This window comes from Pristiophorus japonicus, chromosome 18 (assembly GCF_044704955.1).
Source record: "Pristiophorus japonicus isolate sPriJap1 chromosome 18, sPriJap1.hap1, whole genome shotgun sequence".
NCBI classification, from domain to species: Eukaryota; Metazoa; Chordata; class Chondrichthyes; family Pristiophoridae; genus Pristiophorus; species Pristiophorus japonicus.
The window spans coordinates 64755983-64774157 of record NC_091994.1 but is presented as its reverse complement, the minus strand read 5'-3'; the positions used below and the strand labels follow the sequence as shown (position 1 = coordinate 64774157).

The 18175-nt window shown below is 43.2% G+C and overlaps 1 protein-coding gene across 3 annotated transcripts in view; it reads right to left on the bottom strand.

The window, feature by feature from the left end:
* The window catches only part of zbtb40 (zinc finger and BTB domain containing 40), a 94380-nt gene that overhangs the window by 49504 nt on the left and 26701 nt on the right, over positions 1-18175 (bottom strand). For all 3 annotated transcript variants that reach the window (XM_070860108.1, XM_070860106.1, XM_070860107.1), the window contains exons 5-8: positions 13107-13246; positions 9846-10038; positions 3131-3267; positions 1072-1270 (exon numbers count right to left, since the gene is read on the bottom strand). In XM_070860108.1, coding sequence (XP_070716209.1) covers positions 1072-1270; positions 3131-3267; positions 9846-10038; positions 13107-13246 — 669 coding nt within the window. The remainder of the gene's footprint in view (positions 1-1071; positions 1271-3130; positions 3268-9845; positions 10039-13106; positions 13247-18175) is intronic.

The following is an 18175-nucleotide window of genomic DNA, read 5'->3' as shown; positions in this document are numbered from 1 at the left end:
ACGTGTGGTGGCTGATGTGCAACGGTCACCACGTTAAAAAAAAATTCATGCACACGCATCTTTCACCCCCTCAACTGGGGTTTGGGACTGAAACATCAGGTCCTTCATTGAAACATCTGTGAACTCTCGTGGAAGCAAGTTATCCTTGTTCAAGGGACAGCCTATGATGATGATGGGTCTGATCCTGGCTTCAACTCCACTTCCCCGCCCGCTCCCCATAACCCTTGGCTCCCTTATCATTCAAAAATCTGTCTATCGCCACCTGAAATATATTCAATGACTCAGCGTCCACAGCTCTCTGAGGAACAGAATTCCAAAGATTCACGACCCTCAGAGAAGAAATTCCTCCATATTTCCGTTTTAAATGGGCGACCCCTTATTTTGAAATTATGCCCCTGATCTAGATTCCCCCACGAGGGGAAACATCCTCTCTGTACCTACGCTGTCATTGTCGCACAGGTTATATCTACCCACAGCTGCATACACCCACTATCACACCTTGTACCTACCTATCTTCTTGGCTTGGCTTCTTAGACTTGCGTCAGTAGATGTAAACATCAGGAGCAATGAATATTGGTTTATGGAGCATTGTGTCGGCTCCCAATGTAGTGCTTGGATCAGTGGAAGTGGGAGACAGGTACAATGTGCAATCCATGGCTGTACCGCATGCACAATTGTAGAGGCAGAAACGACCCAAAAGGTAAAATGTCATCACTGACCCATTTATTAACATTACTTTCCTGTCTTATTAATTTGTTCATTTTGATCCAGGACTTCTAAGAGACTGCCAAAGGGTTTCCTTCCTGCAGGATTCCTAAAACAGATGGTTGCAGGGGCAGTGCCACGAGCTATGATACCGACATGTTCCCATGACAATACAAAAATGATCATGACGTTTCTAACACTTCAGCCAACAATGAATCACTGTAACCCTTATTCACATTGATCACAAGGCATCAGCTCGTTTTAAGAGAGAAGCAAAGACTCGGGAGCCACCTCCTCGAACTGCATCAGACATATTATTTCATTAACCGAAGCATTAATTCGAGGACTGCTCATCGGAAGCCTCACCAGATAAAATGAGCCGGAGACCTTCTGGTTCTTTTTGGAGTTGGTCGAGCAGTGCGCACAGCTTTGGCATGCCCGCTTTCATCCGGACAAGCAACTTCCAGACAGTGAGTGCTGCCAGCGCTTGCTTCTCCAACACTGCTTCCATCAAATTACTGACGCAGTCCACCACATCTTTCTTTTTAATGAGATCTTCGATTCTCTGTCAACAACAACAAAAATTAATAATTAAGTGACTTTAAATCACGCAAGGTACCTTTGCAAAACCTCGTCACAACAGTGAGGAAGTTGCAGTACTCACAAGTGTGCGTGTGTTGCATTTTGACTGGCTGCTTTGTATCGTACCATAGCAACCAAAGTAACAGGAAAGTTGGCACTGCACTGCCGGAATTACTGAGTTAATGAAGATTAATAAAAAAGAATAGCAATTTACTGTCCCACCTCGCCAGCTGTACCTCTTTCAGAGAATCCATTGTAGGAGCACAACAGAACTTCACCGAAAATGAATCCATCAATAACAAGGCGACTGGAACTGCACGCTTTCACCGAAGTTGAATTAAAAGCTATACATACATTACTGGTTCAATTTTTGTTGCAGAAGTGGCACTTTTTTTTTAAACTGAAAATAGTATTCGAAGATACAAAGCACATGAAATCCTGGTCAACCACTATAGAAAACAATATTCTCTTGTCACAGCTTTAAAGCATCAGTGAACGTCATCAAGCATTAAATGAACATGTGGGAAAGAGAGGCAACAGGTCAAAAATTGTGCAAAAGATCATTCTATCATTTTACCAACAAGATCTGTCTAGCAGATCACCCCTGGCATATACACAAACAAAAAGACTAATTATATTCATTAGCCAGGTAAATACAACTTGTATTAATCTAGTGCCTTTAACATAGTAAAACATCCCAAGGCATTTCACAGGAGTGTTATAAAACAAAATTTGACAGTGAGCCACATAAGGAGAAACGAGGGTAGAACCTTGGTCAAAGAGGTAGGTTTTAAAGAGGATCTTAAAGGAGGAAGGAGAGGTAGAGAGGTTTTGGGAGGGAGTTCCAGAGCTTGGGGTCCAGGCAGCTGAAGGCACGGCCACCAATGGTGGAGTGATTATAATCAGGGATGTTCAAGAGGGCAGAATTAGAGCTACATTGCATAAGAATATGCATTATACATAGACACACATTGATAGAGTAATCAACCAGACACACAAACTCTGGTATGGCAGGACATTAACTACTGTGCATTCATGACAAGCTGAAGGCGAGCAGGAGCTTTAAAGCAGGTCATCTATCTGTTCAGCACAGAGAGCACCAACTCAACATGCAGCAGGACCAGGAGTAAAGAGCAGCTTTGGTTTATGCAAAGCATATTGAAATTGAAGAAACATTTTGTATTAGGTTAAACATTAATTACTGCAGCTTTTACAGGTGTTACTCAGACCCAACAATTTTTGGAAGCCACAGGGTTGAATTAATTTTACTCAGGATTTATCTTTGGCTGGAGAAATATCCTTAATGGCCCACAAATAAATTTACGCAGCACAAGGCTGCTGCCTCCTGACTGGTGGGATGTACAACCTCCCTATTCCCCTATAGAGCGCGTGCCGGTCACACCAAGTGGATATTCTCTGGACACGTTTGTCCATTAGCTGCTCATTCGCCACAAAATAAATTTAGCTCTCAAAGATATAGCTAACCAAAGCTCATTTTTAATTTTCAATATCTGAACTCACGGAAAAAAGATGCAATAAAGAATGTTTCCCTATTTGATGCGTGACTAAGTCCTGCTTCCTGCCGTCTCATTCCATGCACTTATCTTGTTACGTTGTCGTCAGCCCTGGACACTCTACACACAAGCCAAGTCATTTCTTTAACTCCCTACAACACGCTCCAGTTGTTGGCAGTCGAGCAAATGGGATTGAAGAGTGAAACAAAAGTGGCTCTGTCTCAGAGGTAGATTATATTGCGTGCCAAAATGCAACAGGACCATATCTGCCAAGAATATAATGATAAGCCTATCAAATTTGACCATATAAAAATACACTCATTGCATACCTCTTTTTCCCCATCAGAAATATCCTCAGCAACAGACAGGATGTGGTGCAGAGGTTGGAGCTCAGTTACTGCATCAACAATATTCTCTTGATATCGTCTCAGCAAGTCAAACCCATAATCTTCTGGGTTCTTCACTTCTGTTGAGAAATTTAAATACTTTTACCAGCCCAAAACGGTAATCTTCACTTCTATTTTCTTCAAACTAATCACCCATTTACCAATGTTACGAAGAGGGCCAAAACAAAACAACTTGCATTTATATAGCGCCTTGAAGGTAGAAAACATGCCTGGTGCTTTATAGAGATGCAAGGAACACCAGCACCAACTTGCATTTATATAGCGCAACACCAAAGCAGAGAAGGGGCTGAACAGTGAGCAAAAATGTGGCCTAAAGAGGTGGGTTTTAAGGAAGGTTCTAAAGGAGAAAAGAATGGACATAAGAAAAACTACTTGTATTTATATAGCACATTTAACGTAGGAAAATATCTCACGGTACTTCACAGGAGCATTATCAAACAGAATTTGACTCCAAGCAGCATAAGGAGATAATAGGACAGCTTACCAAAAACTTGGGTAGGTTTTAAGGAGCGTCTTAAAGGAGGAGAGGTAGAGAAGTGGAGAGGTTTAGGGAGGGAGTTCCAGGCAGCCTGCCAATGGCGGAGCGATGGAAATTGGAGCATCGCCAGAGACCAGAATTGGAGGATCACAGATATCTCATGGGGCTGTGGGGCTGAAGGCTTACAGAGCTTGGGAGGGGTGAAGCCACGGAGGGATTTGAAAGCAAGAGTGAGAATAGTAAAATCGAGGTGTTGCCGACCGAGTCTATGTAGGTCAGCGAATACAGGGAGGATAGATGAGCGGGACTTGGTGCGAGTTAGGCTACAGGCAGCAGTTTTGGATGAGCTCATGTTTACGGAGGGTGAAAGGTGGAAGGCCGGCCAGGAGAACATTGGAATAGTCGAGTCTAAAGGCAGGAAAGGTATGGATGAGGATTTCAGCAGCAAATGAGCTGAAGCAGGAGCAGGGACGGGCGATGTGATTGAGAGGATGTGGGGTCGCAAGCTCGGCTCGGGGTCAAATAGGATGCCACGGTTGCGAACAGTTTGGTTCAGCTTCAACAGTGGCCAAGAAGGGGCTTAAAGAAGGAATTCCAGAGTATGGAGCCGAGGCGGCTGAAAGCACATCCACCAATGGTGGAGCAGAGAGGGCGAGGATATACAAAAGGCTGAAGTCAGAGGAACAGAGAGTTTGGATGACTGCAGTGCTGGAGGAAGTTACAGATACAGAGAGTGAGGCTATGGAGTGATTTAAACACAAGCATGAGAATTGAAATGTCAGGTCTTGGGGGGGAAAAAGTAGAAGTTGCAGTGACACAACTTTGCATGTATAGTGTATCTATCCCCAATATATTTCCTCTGGCTCTTCTCCAGTCTTCACATATACAGCAAACTGCTGACTTGGTCAAAAGTGGAATTAAATTGTGTTGTCAAAATCACCACAACCTATTAATTTACATGGAACACTGTCTGAGTGCAAACAGGCATCACAATATCAGCAAATAAGACAACCACTGGCCTAAAAAACACAATTGCCGTATATCAATTTACTATTCTTCACCAGGATGACATTATAACAGACAGAAAGCAAATCTATAGTCTTTGCAGCCACAGGTTAATGGCAAAAATCAGACTGTACTGAAGAAGATGCGGCAACTTCTATTCAGATTGACTATAAAACGTTATCACCATCAAACATGTTAAGTTAGAACAAGTCAGAGGAGAATGGGTGAGGTAGGAATCAGAATGTGGTCTGTTGAACTGGTCCCAAAGAAAAAACAATGAACTACTCTGTCGCTCAGACTCAATTACCAAATATCTAAGCTGACCTCTCAAGTTTGACGACACCATCCACTCAACTGCACTGCCTACCCAGATCTTCGATTCCATATATTCTACATCCTTAACTAAACCATCAGTTCACCTTCCGTGTGCTGTGCTCCCAGTCTGTGTCCCCTTGCCGTTCTGTCAAATACATCATGGCCCATACCCATAGATCGACATCTTACCGTCTTGATTACTCAAGCCCTCATTTCTCCGGTGGAATATGCCCAGTTTCTGGAACCTCAGTTTTGAGCTCGGCTATCAGTTTAGTTCCCCTTCACTGTACTGCCTCCAGTGTATGGATGCCCCACTGTAATATGGTTATCGGATGGGGCAGGACCAATGTTATTTGTACAAGTTCATCCTCACTTCCAGGAGTTATGTTCTCTCTCTCTCTAGTTCTACACGCCCAGATACTGGTTGCTTTCTTTACTGCTGCCTTTGCTGACTTTCTCAGTGAACAATCCATCAGTGCTACAGATTTCTCTCCTACGCTTTGTCTTGTAGCTTAATATTTAGATTATATTCACAATGTTCCCTCCCCCCCCTTACCCAGCCTCATCATTATGTAGTTACACACATTAAACAACATCTACCACTTCTCTGTCCAACCTCCAAGACTATTTAATTCCCTCTGTATATGGTCCAATTGTTCCATGTTATTTAGAAACTCCCTTGTCCTCCACAGATTGGCATCAAGAAACAACAGCATTGATCCCTGATGCACAATGCTAGTCATCTCCTTCCATGTACATCTTTCATTTCCTGAATCAGCCAATTTCTCATCCACTTCAGAAGTTTTCCCCGTTCTGTGTTTTCCAACTTTGTAGACAAATCTCCTTTGCAACACTGCCAAAAATGTTGATAAAATTCTAAATTATTAAAGTCCACTGAGTTCCCCTGTCCACTAAATGCGTTAATTCTTTGAATAGCTCCAATAGATGTGTCAGGCACAACCTCCCCCCCATTTAGCCATAGTGGCTCCCTCTTATTATTGGGATTTCTCCAGCTGTCTTGTTTCCCATTCTTTAGATCGCTCTCGAATGTTTAACCAATGCAGTGGTCAGGCTCACCAACCTGTTCCTCCCTGGATTATCTTTGTGCTTCTTTTTTATAAATTGACACTGGCCCTCAATTTGTAGTTGGAGGCGTACCTCCCGAGTATGCTCCGAACCACAAAATATTTCGGCACTTACCTCCTGGCTCCACAGCTAGAGAGAGTTTTCTTCTCGCACCTGCAGGGGGACGCCTGCATAAAGACCCACGGATCCCAGGGGTGCATGTGGATTGTAAGCGTCCTTGCAATCATGTGGGTCCAGTCAACCAATCAAAAAGGGAGATTCCTATGATGCTTATGGGGATTCCATTTACATACAGAATCCTATCAAGCATATTAGAAATCCCCAAATGGATAAGAATTCACACCACTTAAATAAAAATAAAAGACCCTTCAATTAAGCATTTAAAATAAAAATAAATGTAAACATTTTAAAACAGGTCAAAATTTAGCTAAATTAATTTTAAACGTATGTGTATGTTTTAATCACATAAAAATATTATTTTAAGTTATTTTAACCCCTGCATGCAAGGGTTCCATGGGCATTCGCCAAGCAGTAATTGGGCAAATAGCCCAACTCTGTGCCAGCGAGTGATTGTGCAGCGGATGTGAAGGATCTTTCAATATGAAACTCGACAGCTCACACGTTGTGGGTTTTCGTGCTGCAGGGCCTTTCTGAAGGCTTCCAAGAGCGTGCACTGAGCCACCGTCATTTCAGGCCCATTAAGTTTGCCCGAGTTCAATCCTCAGGCACCACACTTGATTTCAATGATACCCCAGACACTTGCTAAATTGTACTTGATTTCATTACTACCTTTTTTTAGTATCGATTAAGGCCTGGTTTCCTGAAGTTTTAGTACCTTAGGCTAATGCCATCACTTAATCTATTTGTAATTCCCATCATCCAAATCGGTTCATCTGAAAATTGCACTTCTGTATTGGGACGGAAGCTGGCGGTTTGCAGACACACACAAATCGTTTAGCCTTTCTGTTGTGCTTTGGCAAATCAATATCTCATCCTTGGGATCAATCAGGAGTCCTACAGTTTCCTTTAGTGCCTGTTTACTTTGAATTTAGTTGTAAAACTCTTTCATGTTGTTTCTTGTAGCTCCTGCAATCTTAATCTGCTTTTCTATTTTGGCTTGCGTGTCCAGTTTCTTAACCTCCTAAACCGTATCCTTGCATTCATCTCCATTCTTGGTTCTACTGTTGATTTATACTGAAAGAAATGTCTTCTCAGTGATTACTTTGCATCCTCAGTAACGTCTTCTGGAAACAATTCCATTTTCCCTCTGATTTCCTCCCTGTTTTCAAATCAGGAGTGAAAAGTCTGCCTGGTCAAGTGGATGTAAAAGATCCTGTGGTGTTATTCGAAGAGCAGCAATGTGTTCTCCTGGTGCCCCGGCCAACATCACCAAAAACAGATGATCTGGTCGTTCATTCACTTGCTGTTTGTGGGATCTTTCTGTGCAAAATTTGGGTGCAGATATTTACCTACATTAACAGTGACTGAACGTCAACATCCATTGGCTGTAAAGTGCTTTGGGACATCTTGAGGACATGATAAATCACGATATAAATACTAGTACTTTCTTTTCACCAATGTCTGAACGCCAGCCCGCTCTGCTGCTTCTTCACTCTCAAAATCACCTTCAACTTGAGAATCTCTTGTTGACTGTAAGCCAGACTTTAAACTCAAACATATTGTGGCACATGTTTCCAAGATGTGTTTCTAACTACAACCTCCTCTACTATCGCCTAGTTAGTATAGAGCATCGAGGTCCATTATCAGCCCCCACCCTGTGTGGGTTCTTTAACCATTAGAATCAGACATCAGTCGAATACCATGCTCAGTTACATATTTTTTTTGCTTTTTACTTCCATTATAAACATTCCAATTTTATCCCTAAGCTGCAATATCCCACAACTATTATATCTGATCCCGTACATGCTTTGCTTATTTGAGTATAAAGGTCGAGGACTAATCCTTCTTCCTGAGGTGGTGGCCTATAACAGATCCATGTAGTTTGTTTTTTCCCCTTGATCCACAATGCTTTCCTTTTTATCCACGACTGACCCCAAGCTCGCTATCTCCGTTACAACCATGCTCTCTTGCCCATACAAAGTGACCCCCCCACCCCCCTTACTCTTTCTTGCATTTGTTATTTGTCCATAAGCAGCACTGCAACTGTGATTAGACAAGAAACTTGAAGATGAGGTGCAGAGTTGTCTTTTCACGAATATGCTTCAGCTGGTGATCTGGCCAAGAACTAATCACACTCTTAAACTGGAGGCTGGTAGAGTCAGACTATAACAATAACTATTATATAACGTTAGTCTTTTTGAACATTGGCAATTAAGTGCATTACGAAGGTATGCCTTATGAGAATAATCTCTACTGTACCAAGCTTGTAGAGCTCAATGAGACCACAGTGTTCTTCAATGGCTGTTGTTACATTTTGGCAGTTTCCCAATGTTTTTACTCTACATATTTTTTGTTGCCATATCTCAGAGACTACTCTCATGGGTGAACACTAGCCCCTTATGTCTCAAAGTGTTTTCATTGGCCCAGATATCTAGGTAAATCCAGAGCATGCCTAGAGATCAAATAAAGAACCCTCTTCAGTTTAATTCGGCCAGCAGTTCTATCACATTCCCTCACACGATCCTTTCTGACTTCAGGGGGCAGCTGAAAAACACTATAGAATTCGACTTGGGCTTAAAAAGCTGATTAAAATGATTGAACAGCAATAGAATTAGCAATTAACAATCGTAATGGAACATATATTGTTACAGTAGTTATTAAGTTCAGCTGGCTCAAGGAAACAAATAGTTTGCTATTGCTGCACTAATGTAGAATAAGAACATAAGAAATAATAGGAGTGGACCCTTCGGCCCCTCCAGCCTGCTCCACAATTCAATATCATGGCTGATCTTCTGCATCACCTCTACTTTCCCTTGATTCGCTTAATATCCAAAAATCTATCGCTATCAGCCTTGAATATACTCAACGACTAAGCCTCCACAGCCCTCTAGGGCAGAGAATTCCAAAGATTCATAAAGCTCTGAGTGAAGAAATTTCTCCGCATCTCTGTCCTAGATGGCCGACCCTTATCCTGAAACAATATCCACAAGTTCCAGACTCTCCAACCAGAGGAAACAGCCCCTCAGCTTCTTCCCTATCAAGCCCTCTAAGAATGTTGTATGTTTGAGATCACCTCTCATTCTTCTAAATTCCAGAGAATATAGGATATATAAGTATTATTTGGAAGGTCCTGTCTTATTCTCAAGCTATAGAAACTCTCTGTCCTGAATATTTGTTAAAAAGCTTCAGATAGACTCCTCTACCTGAACAAAGCAGGTCCGTAAATACTTTCAAAAAAAGTGATGAGACCGAAACAGATTTAGAAAACTGTTAAACTGTCAAAAATACTTTTACAAATCCCACAAGATGTTTATATTTGAATTGATTGGCTTGGCCTCGTACTCAGACATCAGGCACAGACAAAACTAGAATCTGTAACAATTGGATCAAGTTAAACTGGGATAGGACTTCTTTGAATGAAGCTGGTTTTAACAAGTCATGTACCGTAACGGAATTGAAGAACACAAACCATGCCAAATCTTGTCACAGCTCTATGTACACAAAAAGCACTATTGCATCCATTTTAAATTTATCATTAAATTACAGTGCTTTGTGACAAGTCACCACTTTACTACAATATGTCGCACTCTGGAATTATCATCGCCCTCTCCAGAAGACTTCCGTGTAACTAACCTGACTTCGCAGCCACCGCTGGTCCTGTTGCGAGGGTGCTCAGGAAGGACTGTAGCACGGGGTAAGCCTCTTTCATTGTACGAAGAAGATTTAATGCCGTCTCAGCAGTGGGCAGCCTTTCTTCAATGATCTTTCTCAATAAGTTAGCTATAGCACCTCTGGCTGTCTCTCCCTGACAGCATGCCACAATCACCTAAAGATCAACATAGAAATCACAGCTATATTTCTTGGTGGCAGCAAGAGAATGTGGAAACAGTACATCTGGCTAAAAACCACAGTCCCAGTTTAATCAGCTCAAATCATGCTACTTTTCTTTAAATTCACTCATAGGATGTGGACATCGCTGGCAAGGCCCAGCTCCGATTTATTGCCCATCTCCGATTGGCCTTGAGAAGGTGGTGGTGAGCTGCCTTCTTGAACCGCTGCAGTCCGTGTGGTGAATGTGCTCCCACAGTGCTGTTAGGGAAGGAGTTCCAGGATTTTGACCCAGCGATGATGAAGGAATGGCGATATACTTCCAAGTCAGGAAGCACACACCAACTGTTTAACCAATGATTAGACCACACTTCAAGTACTGTGTACAGTTCTGGTCCCCATATTACAAAAAGGATATAGAGGCACTGGTGAAGGGGCAATTTAAAAAAACATTTTTTTTAAAAGAATGATAGCAGAACTGAGAAAGGACTGACCAGGCTGGGGTTCTTTTCTCTTGAAAAGAGAGGGCTGAAGAGTGACCTAGAGGTCATTAAAATTCTGAACGGGGTAGACGCAGAGAAGATGTTTCCAATTGGTGGCAATCCAAAACTAGGGGCCATAATTATAAGTAGTTAGGAAAATACTCCAATAAAGAATTCAGGAGAAACCTCTTTACTCAGAGTGGTGAGAATGTGGAACTTGCTACCACAGGGAGTGCTTTAGGAAGATAGCATAGACGCATTTAAGAGGAAGCTGGGATAAATACATGAGGGCGAAGGGAATAGAAGGTTACGCTGATAGGGTTAGATGAGGCTCGTGTGGAGCATAAACACCAGTGCAGATCATAAATCATCGGGCGAAAGGTCATCGACCTGAAATGTTAACTCTATTTCTCTCTCTGCAAATGCTGCCTGACCTGCTGAGTATTTCCAGCATTTCTGATTTGATTTCATAACTACAGAAACCACAGTATTTCGCTTTTGTTCCGGCATAAACCCATTGGGCTGAATGGCCTATTACTGTACTGTAAATTCTATGCAATGAATCAAACTTTATTCTATTTTTATTGAACCCTTTCACAACATATTTGTTTAAAGGGTCATTAGCCTAAACTGTTTCATCCCATCGACGTTTATTATTATCCCTGCACCAGGTGATTTTCTGTGTGCTTATTTTACATTAAAGTTACATAGGATTCACATGCATTCAACCTTCTCTTGGTTTCCTGAAAAATGATGTTTGCCAGTGAGATTGAGCATAATGGAAATTTTCCCTTCATATTTTTTAATACATTTGTAATGTAAAAGAACTCTTGAAGCAACATCATGAACAGGGCAAAATCTTTCAAGCACATGATATTTAAAATAAAACAGGATGTTCTGAACATTCACACTATCAGTTCAGTAGTTCTCCGCAAGAAACCATTAATTAGATATAAAAACACTCAGAAATGACGGCTTATTAGTTCTTCAGTGTGCCCTACCAGAGTATAACACGAGTTTATACCCACAGATCGACACACAGCGAGCTCCGTCTATGGAACCTATCAGGTTTGACCATGTCACCTCGAAGGCTTCTGAAAGCCTCCCCGATTAGAAAAAGGCAGGTTGATAAATGAGAACATAAGAAATAGGAGGAGTAGGCTATTTGGCCCCTCGAGCCTGCTCCACCATTCAATAAGATCGTGGCTGATCTTATCTTGGATTCAACTCCACTCCCCTGCCAGGTCCCCATAACCCTCGACTCCCTTATCATTCAAAAATCTGTCTATCTCCACCTTAAATATATTCAATGACCCAGCCTCCACAGCTCCCTGGGGCAGAGAATTCCAAAGACTCACGACTCTTCTCATCTCCATTTTAAATGGGCGACCCCATATTCTGAAACTATGCCCCCTAGTTCCCCGACAAGGGGAAACATCCTCTCTGCATCTACCCTGTCAAGCCTCCTCAGAATCTTATACATTTCAATAAGATTCTTCTAAACTCCAATGAGTATAGACCCAACCTGATCAACCTTTCTTCAAAAGATACCACTTCATCTCAGGAATCAACCTAGTGAACCTTGTCCGAACTGCTTCCAATGCAAGTATATCCCTCCTTAAATAAGGACCAAAACTGTACACAGTACTACAGGTGTGGTCTCACCAACACCCTGTACAGGTGTAGCAGGACTTCCCTACTTTTATAATCCATCCCCCTTGCAATAAAGGCCAACATTCCATTTGCCTTCCTGATTACTAAATACCCTCGAGAAAATGGCACATTTTTATTCCTTTCTCCGTCATGGACTTATCTAGCTTCTCCGCAAGCAGATTTAAATATACTTAGTCTTAACCCACATTGCTACAGACAATGTACAAAGCAATGCTTGACCATAGTTGGAGTACTGTATGCAGGTTTAGGCACACTATTAAATGACATTCAAACCACAGAGCGTAAAGAGCGAATGGCCTACTCCTGCACCTATTTTCTATGTTTCTATACATTCATTAGGATGATAACCTATTGTTATGAGGAAGGACTTGAGATACTGGGACTATATCGATTGGAGCAGAGAAGGCCTAGAGGAGAGTTAATAGAGGTTTTTAAAAGTATGACAGATTTTGATAGGGTGAATAGGAAAAGACCCTCTGGTTATTGGACAGTATCAAGAGACCATTAATTAAAGATCGTCACTAAAACAATGAGATGAGAGGTCGGAGAAATGTCTGTATGAAGAGAATTGTTGGAGCATGCAATGCTTTTGTCACGGGGGAAATAACTGAGGCAGAAATAATTGCATCTTTTAAGGAAAAAGTAGAAAAACATTTGAAGCAACTGCAGATGGAGGAAGATGGGGAGAGAGCATGTCAGTGAGATTACTTTTTGATTTCTCTAGCATAGACATGATGGTCCAAATGGGCGCCTCTGTGCTGGATCTTTCTGTATTTCTAAAGGATGAAGAAAGTCACTTCAGTCTGTTCCCGAATACTAGTGTGTCGGCTGCCTTCCTTTTTCAACACCAAGTGGAACTCAAACATTTAAAAGATGGAATTTCGAGATAAATACTCAACTCGGAAATTACCTTTCGCTCTTCCTCATTGAAAACGGCTTCTTCAGCAGAGTCAAGGCAGTTTAATAATGGGGTCAAGTCTGTCACACATTCCAGGACCTCCTCTTTGTGCAAGTAAAGGTTGAGCAGAAAATCTTCAGTATCAATACGACCTAAATATTCGACACAATCAATCAGTCCATCAGCTCCATACAAAATCAGAAACAGAAGTTAATCTACTAATGAACAAGTTTTGAGTGAAAGGAAAACTCACTCCTTCACAATAAGCACAATATGAATCACTTTGCTTTCTCTCTCATCCATCTACTTCCACAAATGCCTCTTACCCAACAGTAAAGACATTTTTAGATATGGCCCAAGCAGAACTTGCTTTGAAATTGCACCAACTGTTCATATGTCTGCATTACACTCCATATCTCATCAATATGTCTTCGACTTGCATATCTGAAACATAGAGAAAGCAAAGCCTGCATTTTCCCCTCTATCATGGTAGGGGTGTTTCGGATGCCCCAAAAAGTTTGTCAACATCCTTTGCCGGCTCCACGACGACATGCAGGCCGTGATCCTCACCAACGGATCCATAACAGACCCAATCCACATCCGGACCGGGGTCAAACAGGGCTACGTCATCGCTCCAACCCTCTTCTCAATCTTCCTCACTGCCATGCTCCACCTCACAGTCAACAAGCTCCCCGCTGGGGTGGAACTAAACTACAGAACCAGTGGGAAGCTGTTTAACCTTCGTCGCCTCTAGACCAGGTCCAAGACCACCCCAACCTCTGTCGTTGAACTACAGTACACGGACCACGCCTGCGTCTGCGCACATTCTGAGGCTGAATTCCAAGATATAGTCGATGTATTTACTGAGGCACATGAAAGCATGGCCTTACGCTAAACATCTGTAAGACAAAGGTCCTCCACCAGCCTGTCCTCGCCACTCAGCACTGCTCCCCAGTCATCAAGATCCACGGCACGGCCCTTGACAACGTGGACCACTTCCCATACAGATTGATGTGGAGATTCAACACCGCCTCCAGTGCGCCAGTGCAGCCTTCGACTGCCTGAGGAAAAGAGTGTTCGAAGACCAGGCCCTCAAATCTACCACCAGCTCATGGTCTACAGGGCTGTAGTAATACCCGCCCTCCTGTATGGCTGAGAGGCATGGGCAATGTACAGAAGACACCAAGTCGCTGGAGAAATATCACCAACGATGTCTCCGCAAGATCCTGCAATTCCCCAGTTTCCTTGTCCAGGCTAACATCCCCAGTATTGAAGCACTGACCACACACAATCAGCTTCACTGGGCAGGCCACATAGTTCGCATGCCAGACACGTGAATCCCAAAACAAGTGCTCTATGCGGAGCTCCTTCACGGCAAACGAGCCAAAGGTGGGCAGCGGAAATGTTACAAGGACACCCTCAAAGCCTCCCTGATAAAGTGCGACATCACCACTGACACCTCGGAGTCCCTGACCATAGACCACCCTAAATGGAGAAAATGCATCCGGGAGGGCGTTGAGCACCTCGAGTCTCAACGCCGAGACCATGCAGAAATCAACTGCAAGCAGCGGAAAGAGCATGCAGCAAACCAGTCCCACCCACCCCTTCCCTCAACGACTGTCTGTCCCACCTGTGACCTAGTCTGTGGCTCTCGTATTGGACTGTTCAGCCACCAAAGAACTCACTTCAGGAGTGGAAGCAAGTCCTCCTGGATTCCGAGGGACTGCCTAGTGGGGTGCCGCAGGGCTCAGTGCTGGGACCACAGCTATTTACAATATACATTAATGATTTGGATGAAGGAATTGAGTGTAATATCTCCAACTTTGCAGATGACACTAAACTGCGTGGCGGTGTGAGCTGTGAGGAGGATGCTAAGAGGCTGCAGAGTGACTTGGACAGGTTAGGTGAATGGCAAAGGCATCGCAGATGCAGTATAAATGTGGGTATAACGTGGATAAATGTGAGGTTATCCATTTTGGGGGATAAAACACGAGGCAGAATATTTGAATGGCGGCAGATTAGGAAAAGGGGAGGTACAACGAGACCTGGGTGTCATGGTACATCAGTCATTGAAAGTTGGCATGCAGGTATATCAAGCGGTGAAGAAGGCAAATGGTATGTTGGCCTTCCTAGCTAGGGGATTTGAGTATAGGAACAGGGAGGTCTTACTGCAGTTGAGGCCTCACCTGGAATATTGTCTTCAGTTTTGGTCTCCTAATCTGAGGAAGGACATTCTTGCTATTGAGGGAGTGCAGTGAAGGTTCACCAGACTGATTCCCGGGATGGCTGGACTGACATATGAGGAGAGACTGGATCTACTGGGCCTTTATTCACTGGAGTTTAGAAGGATGAGAGGGGATCTCATAGAAACATATAAAATTCTGACGGAACTGGACAGGTTAGATGCAGGAAGAATGTTTCCATTGTTGGGGAAGTCCAGAACCAGGGCACATAGTCTAAGAATAATGGGTAAGCCATTTAGGACTGAGATGAGGAGAAACTTCTTCACTCAGAGAGTTGTTAACCTGTGGAATTCCCTACCGCAGAGTGTTGTTGATGCCAGTTCATTGGATATATTCAAGAGGGAGTTAGATATGGCCCTTACATCTAAAGGGATCAAGGGATATGGAGAGAAAGCAGGAAAGAGGTACTGAGGTGAATGATCAACCATGATCTTATTGAATGGTGGTGCAGGCTCGAAGGGCTGAATGGCCTACTCCTTGCAGCTATTTTCTATGTTTCGATGATGATGATGTTGGTGGCAGCACTCTCGCCTCGGAATCAAATGGTTAAGGGGTCAAGTCCCACTCCAGAGACCTCAGCACAACATCTCGGCTGACACTCCCACTGCATTGTCGGAGATGTCATCTTTTGGGTAAGACACTTAACTGAGGCCCTGCCTGTCCTCTTCGGTGTATGTAAAAGATCCCATGATACTATTTTGAAGATGAACAGGTGAGTTCTCCCCAGTATCCTGGCCAATATTTATCCCTCAACCAACATCATAAACAAATTATCTGGTCATTATCACATTGCTGCTTGTGAGCCTTTACCGTGCACTGATTGGCTGCCACGTGTGGAAATGTATTTTTATCTAAGCTGATACCATACGGTATTTGTGTGCCTTTTGATTAAAATGGAGTCCTGGCCCTTCCAGAACTTTCTGCATTTTAGCAGCCAGCTTATTATGAACAGCTAAACCTGCTGTTAGATGGCTGATGGTTATCAGACAGCTAGGAGACAAGTCATGCTGAGACAAGTAACCCCCCATGGTGCTCTCCTATTGTCTACACTACAGGAGTTCCATGTCACCCCATCCTTATCTTCTAGCCATTATCTCTTTCCTTTACCTCATCCATTTGAAGCAAACAGGTAAACTGACCAGGAAATTGGATAATCCTGATACAATACAAGACAGGTGATAGCCCATTACCTATGACTCATGGAGTAATGGCCGTTTGGCTTTCTGATAACCCTGACAAAAGGAAATATCTCGAGACCATTTCAGTACCAGGATATAGTAATTAACTCTTTATCTGTATTCACTGACTGTGAGACAGAGCAATACACAGGGAGAGGCCAGAACTTGGGTTTTACTGTATAAATATCTTGTGAAGCTGTACCATTGCGGAGGTTTCATTTTAGCCCTTGACTGAGTGAAACTTACCCCTTGCGAGCAAGTAAATTAAAAGGGAAACTTCCATCGGAGCTGTAAGTGTCGGAGTCATTCTTTTCGGAGGTCGAGATTTCGACACACGTTCCTACATTACAGCAATGACTACACTTCAAAAGTACTTCATTGACTGTAAAGCGCTTTGGGACGCCTTGAGGTCATGAAAGTGCGACAGAAATGTAAGTTCTTTCTTCTTTCTTTAGCTGTTACACAAACAACCTAAAGTTAAAGCACATGGGATTGGGGGTAGTGTGCTGACGTGGATTGAGAACTGGTTGTCAGACAGGAAGCAAAGAGTAGGAGTAAACGGGTACTTTTCAGAATGGCAGGCAGTGACTAGTGGAGTGCCGCAAGGTTCTGTGCTGGGGCCTCAGCTGTTTACATTGTACATTAATGATTTAGACGAGGGGATTAAATGCAGTATCTCCAAATTTGCGGATGATACTAAGTTGGGTGGCAGTGTGAGCTGCGAGGAGGATGCTATTAGGCTGCAGAGTGACTTGGATAGGTTAGGTGAGTGGGCAAATGCATGGCAGATGAAGTATAATGTGGATAAATGTGAGGTTATCCACTTTGGTGGTAAAAACAGAGAGACAGACTATTATCTGAATGGTGACAGATTAGGAAAAGGGAAGGTGCAACGAGACCTGGGTGTCATGGTACATCAGTCATTGAAGGTTGGCATGCAGGTACAGCAGGCGGTTAAGAAAGCAAATGGCATGTTGGCCTTCATAGCGAGGGGATTTGAATACAGGGGCAGGGAGGTGTTGCTACAGTTGTACAGGGCCTTGGTGAGGCCACACCTGGAGTATTGTGTACAGTTTTGGTCTCCTAACTTGAGGAAGGACATTCTTGCTATTGAGGGAGTGCAGCGAAGGTTCACCAGACTGATTCCCGGGATGGCGGGACTGACCTATCAAGAAAGATTGGATCAATTGGGCTTGTATTCACTGGAGTTCAGAAGAATGAGAGGGGACCTCATAGAAACGTTTAAAATTCTGACGGGTTTAGACAGGTTAGATGCAGAAAGAATGTTCCCAATGTTGGGGAAGTCCAGAACCAGGGGTCACAGTCTGAGGATAAGGGGTAAGCCATTTAGGACCGAGATGAGGAGAAACTTCTTCACCCAGAGAGTGGTGAACCTGTGGAATTCTCTACCACAGAAAGTAGTTGAGGCCAATTCACTAAATATATTCAAAAGGGAGTTAGATGAAGTCCTTACTACTCGGGGGATCAAGGGTTATGGCGAGAAAGCAGGAAGGGGGTACTGAAGTTTCATGTTCAGCCATGAACTCATTGAATGGCGGTGCAGGCTAGAAGGGCTGAATGGCCTGCTCCTGCACCTATTTTCTATGTTTCTATGTTTCTATGTTTTCAAGCACGTCGGGAATGTTATAATTTGTTGTGT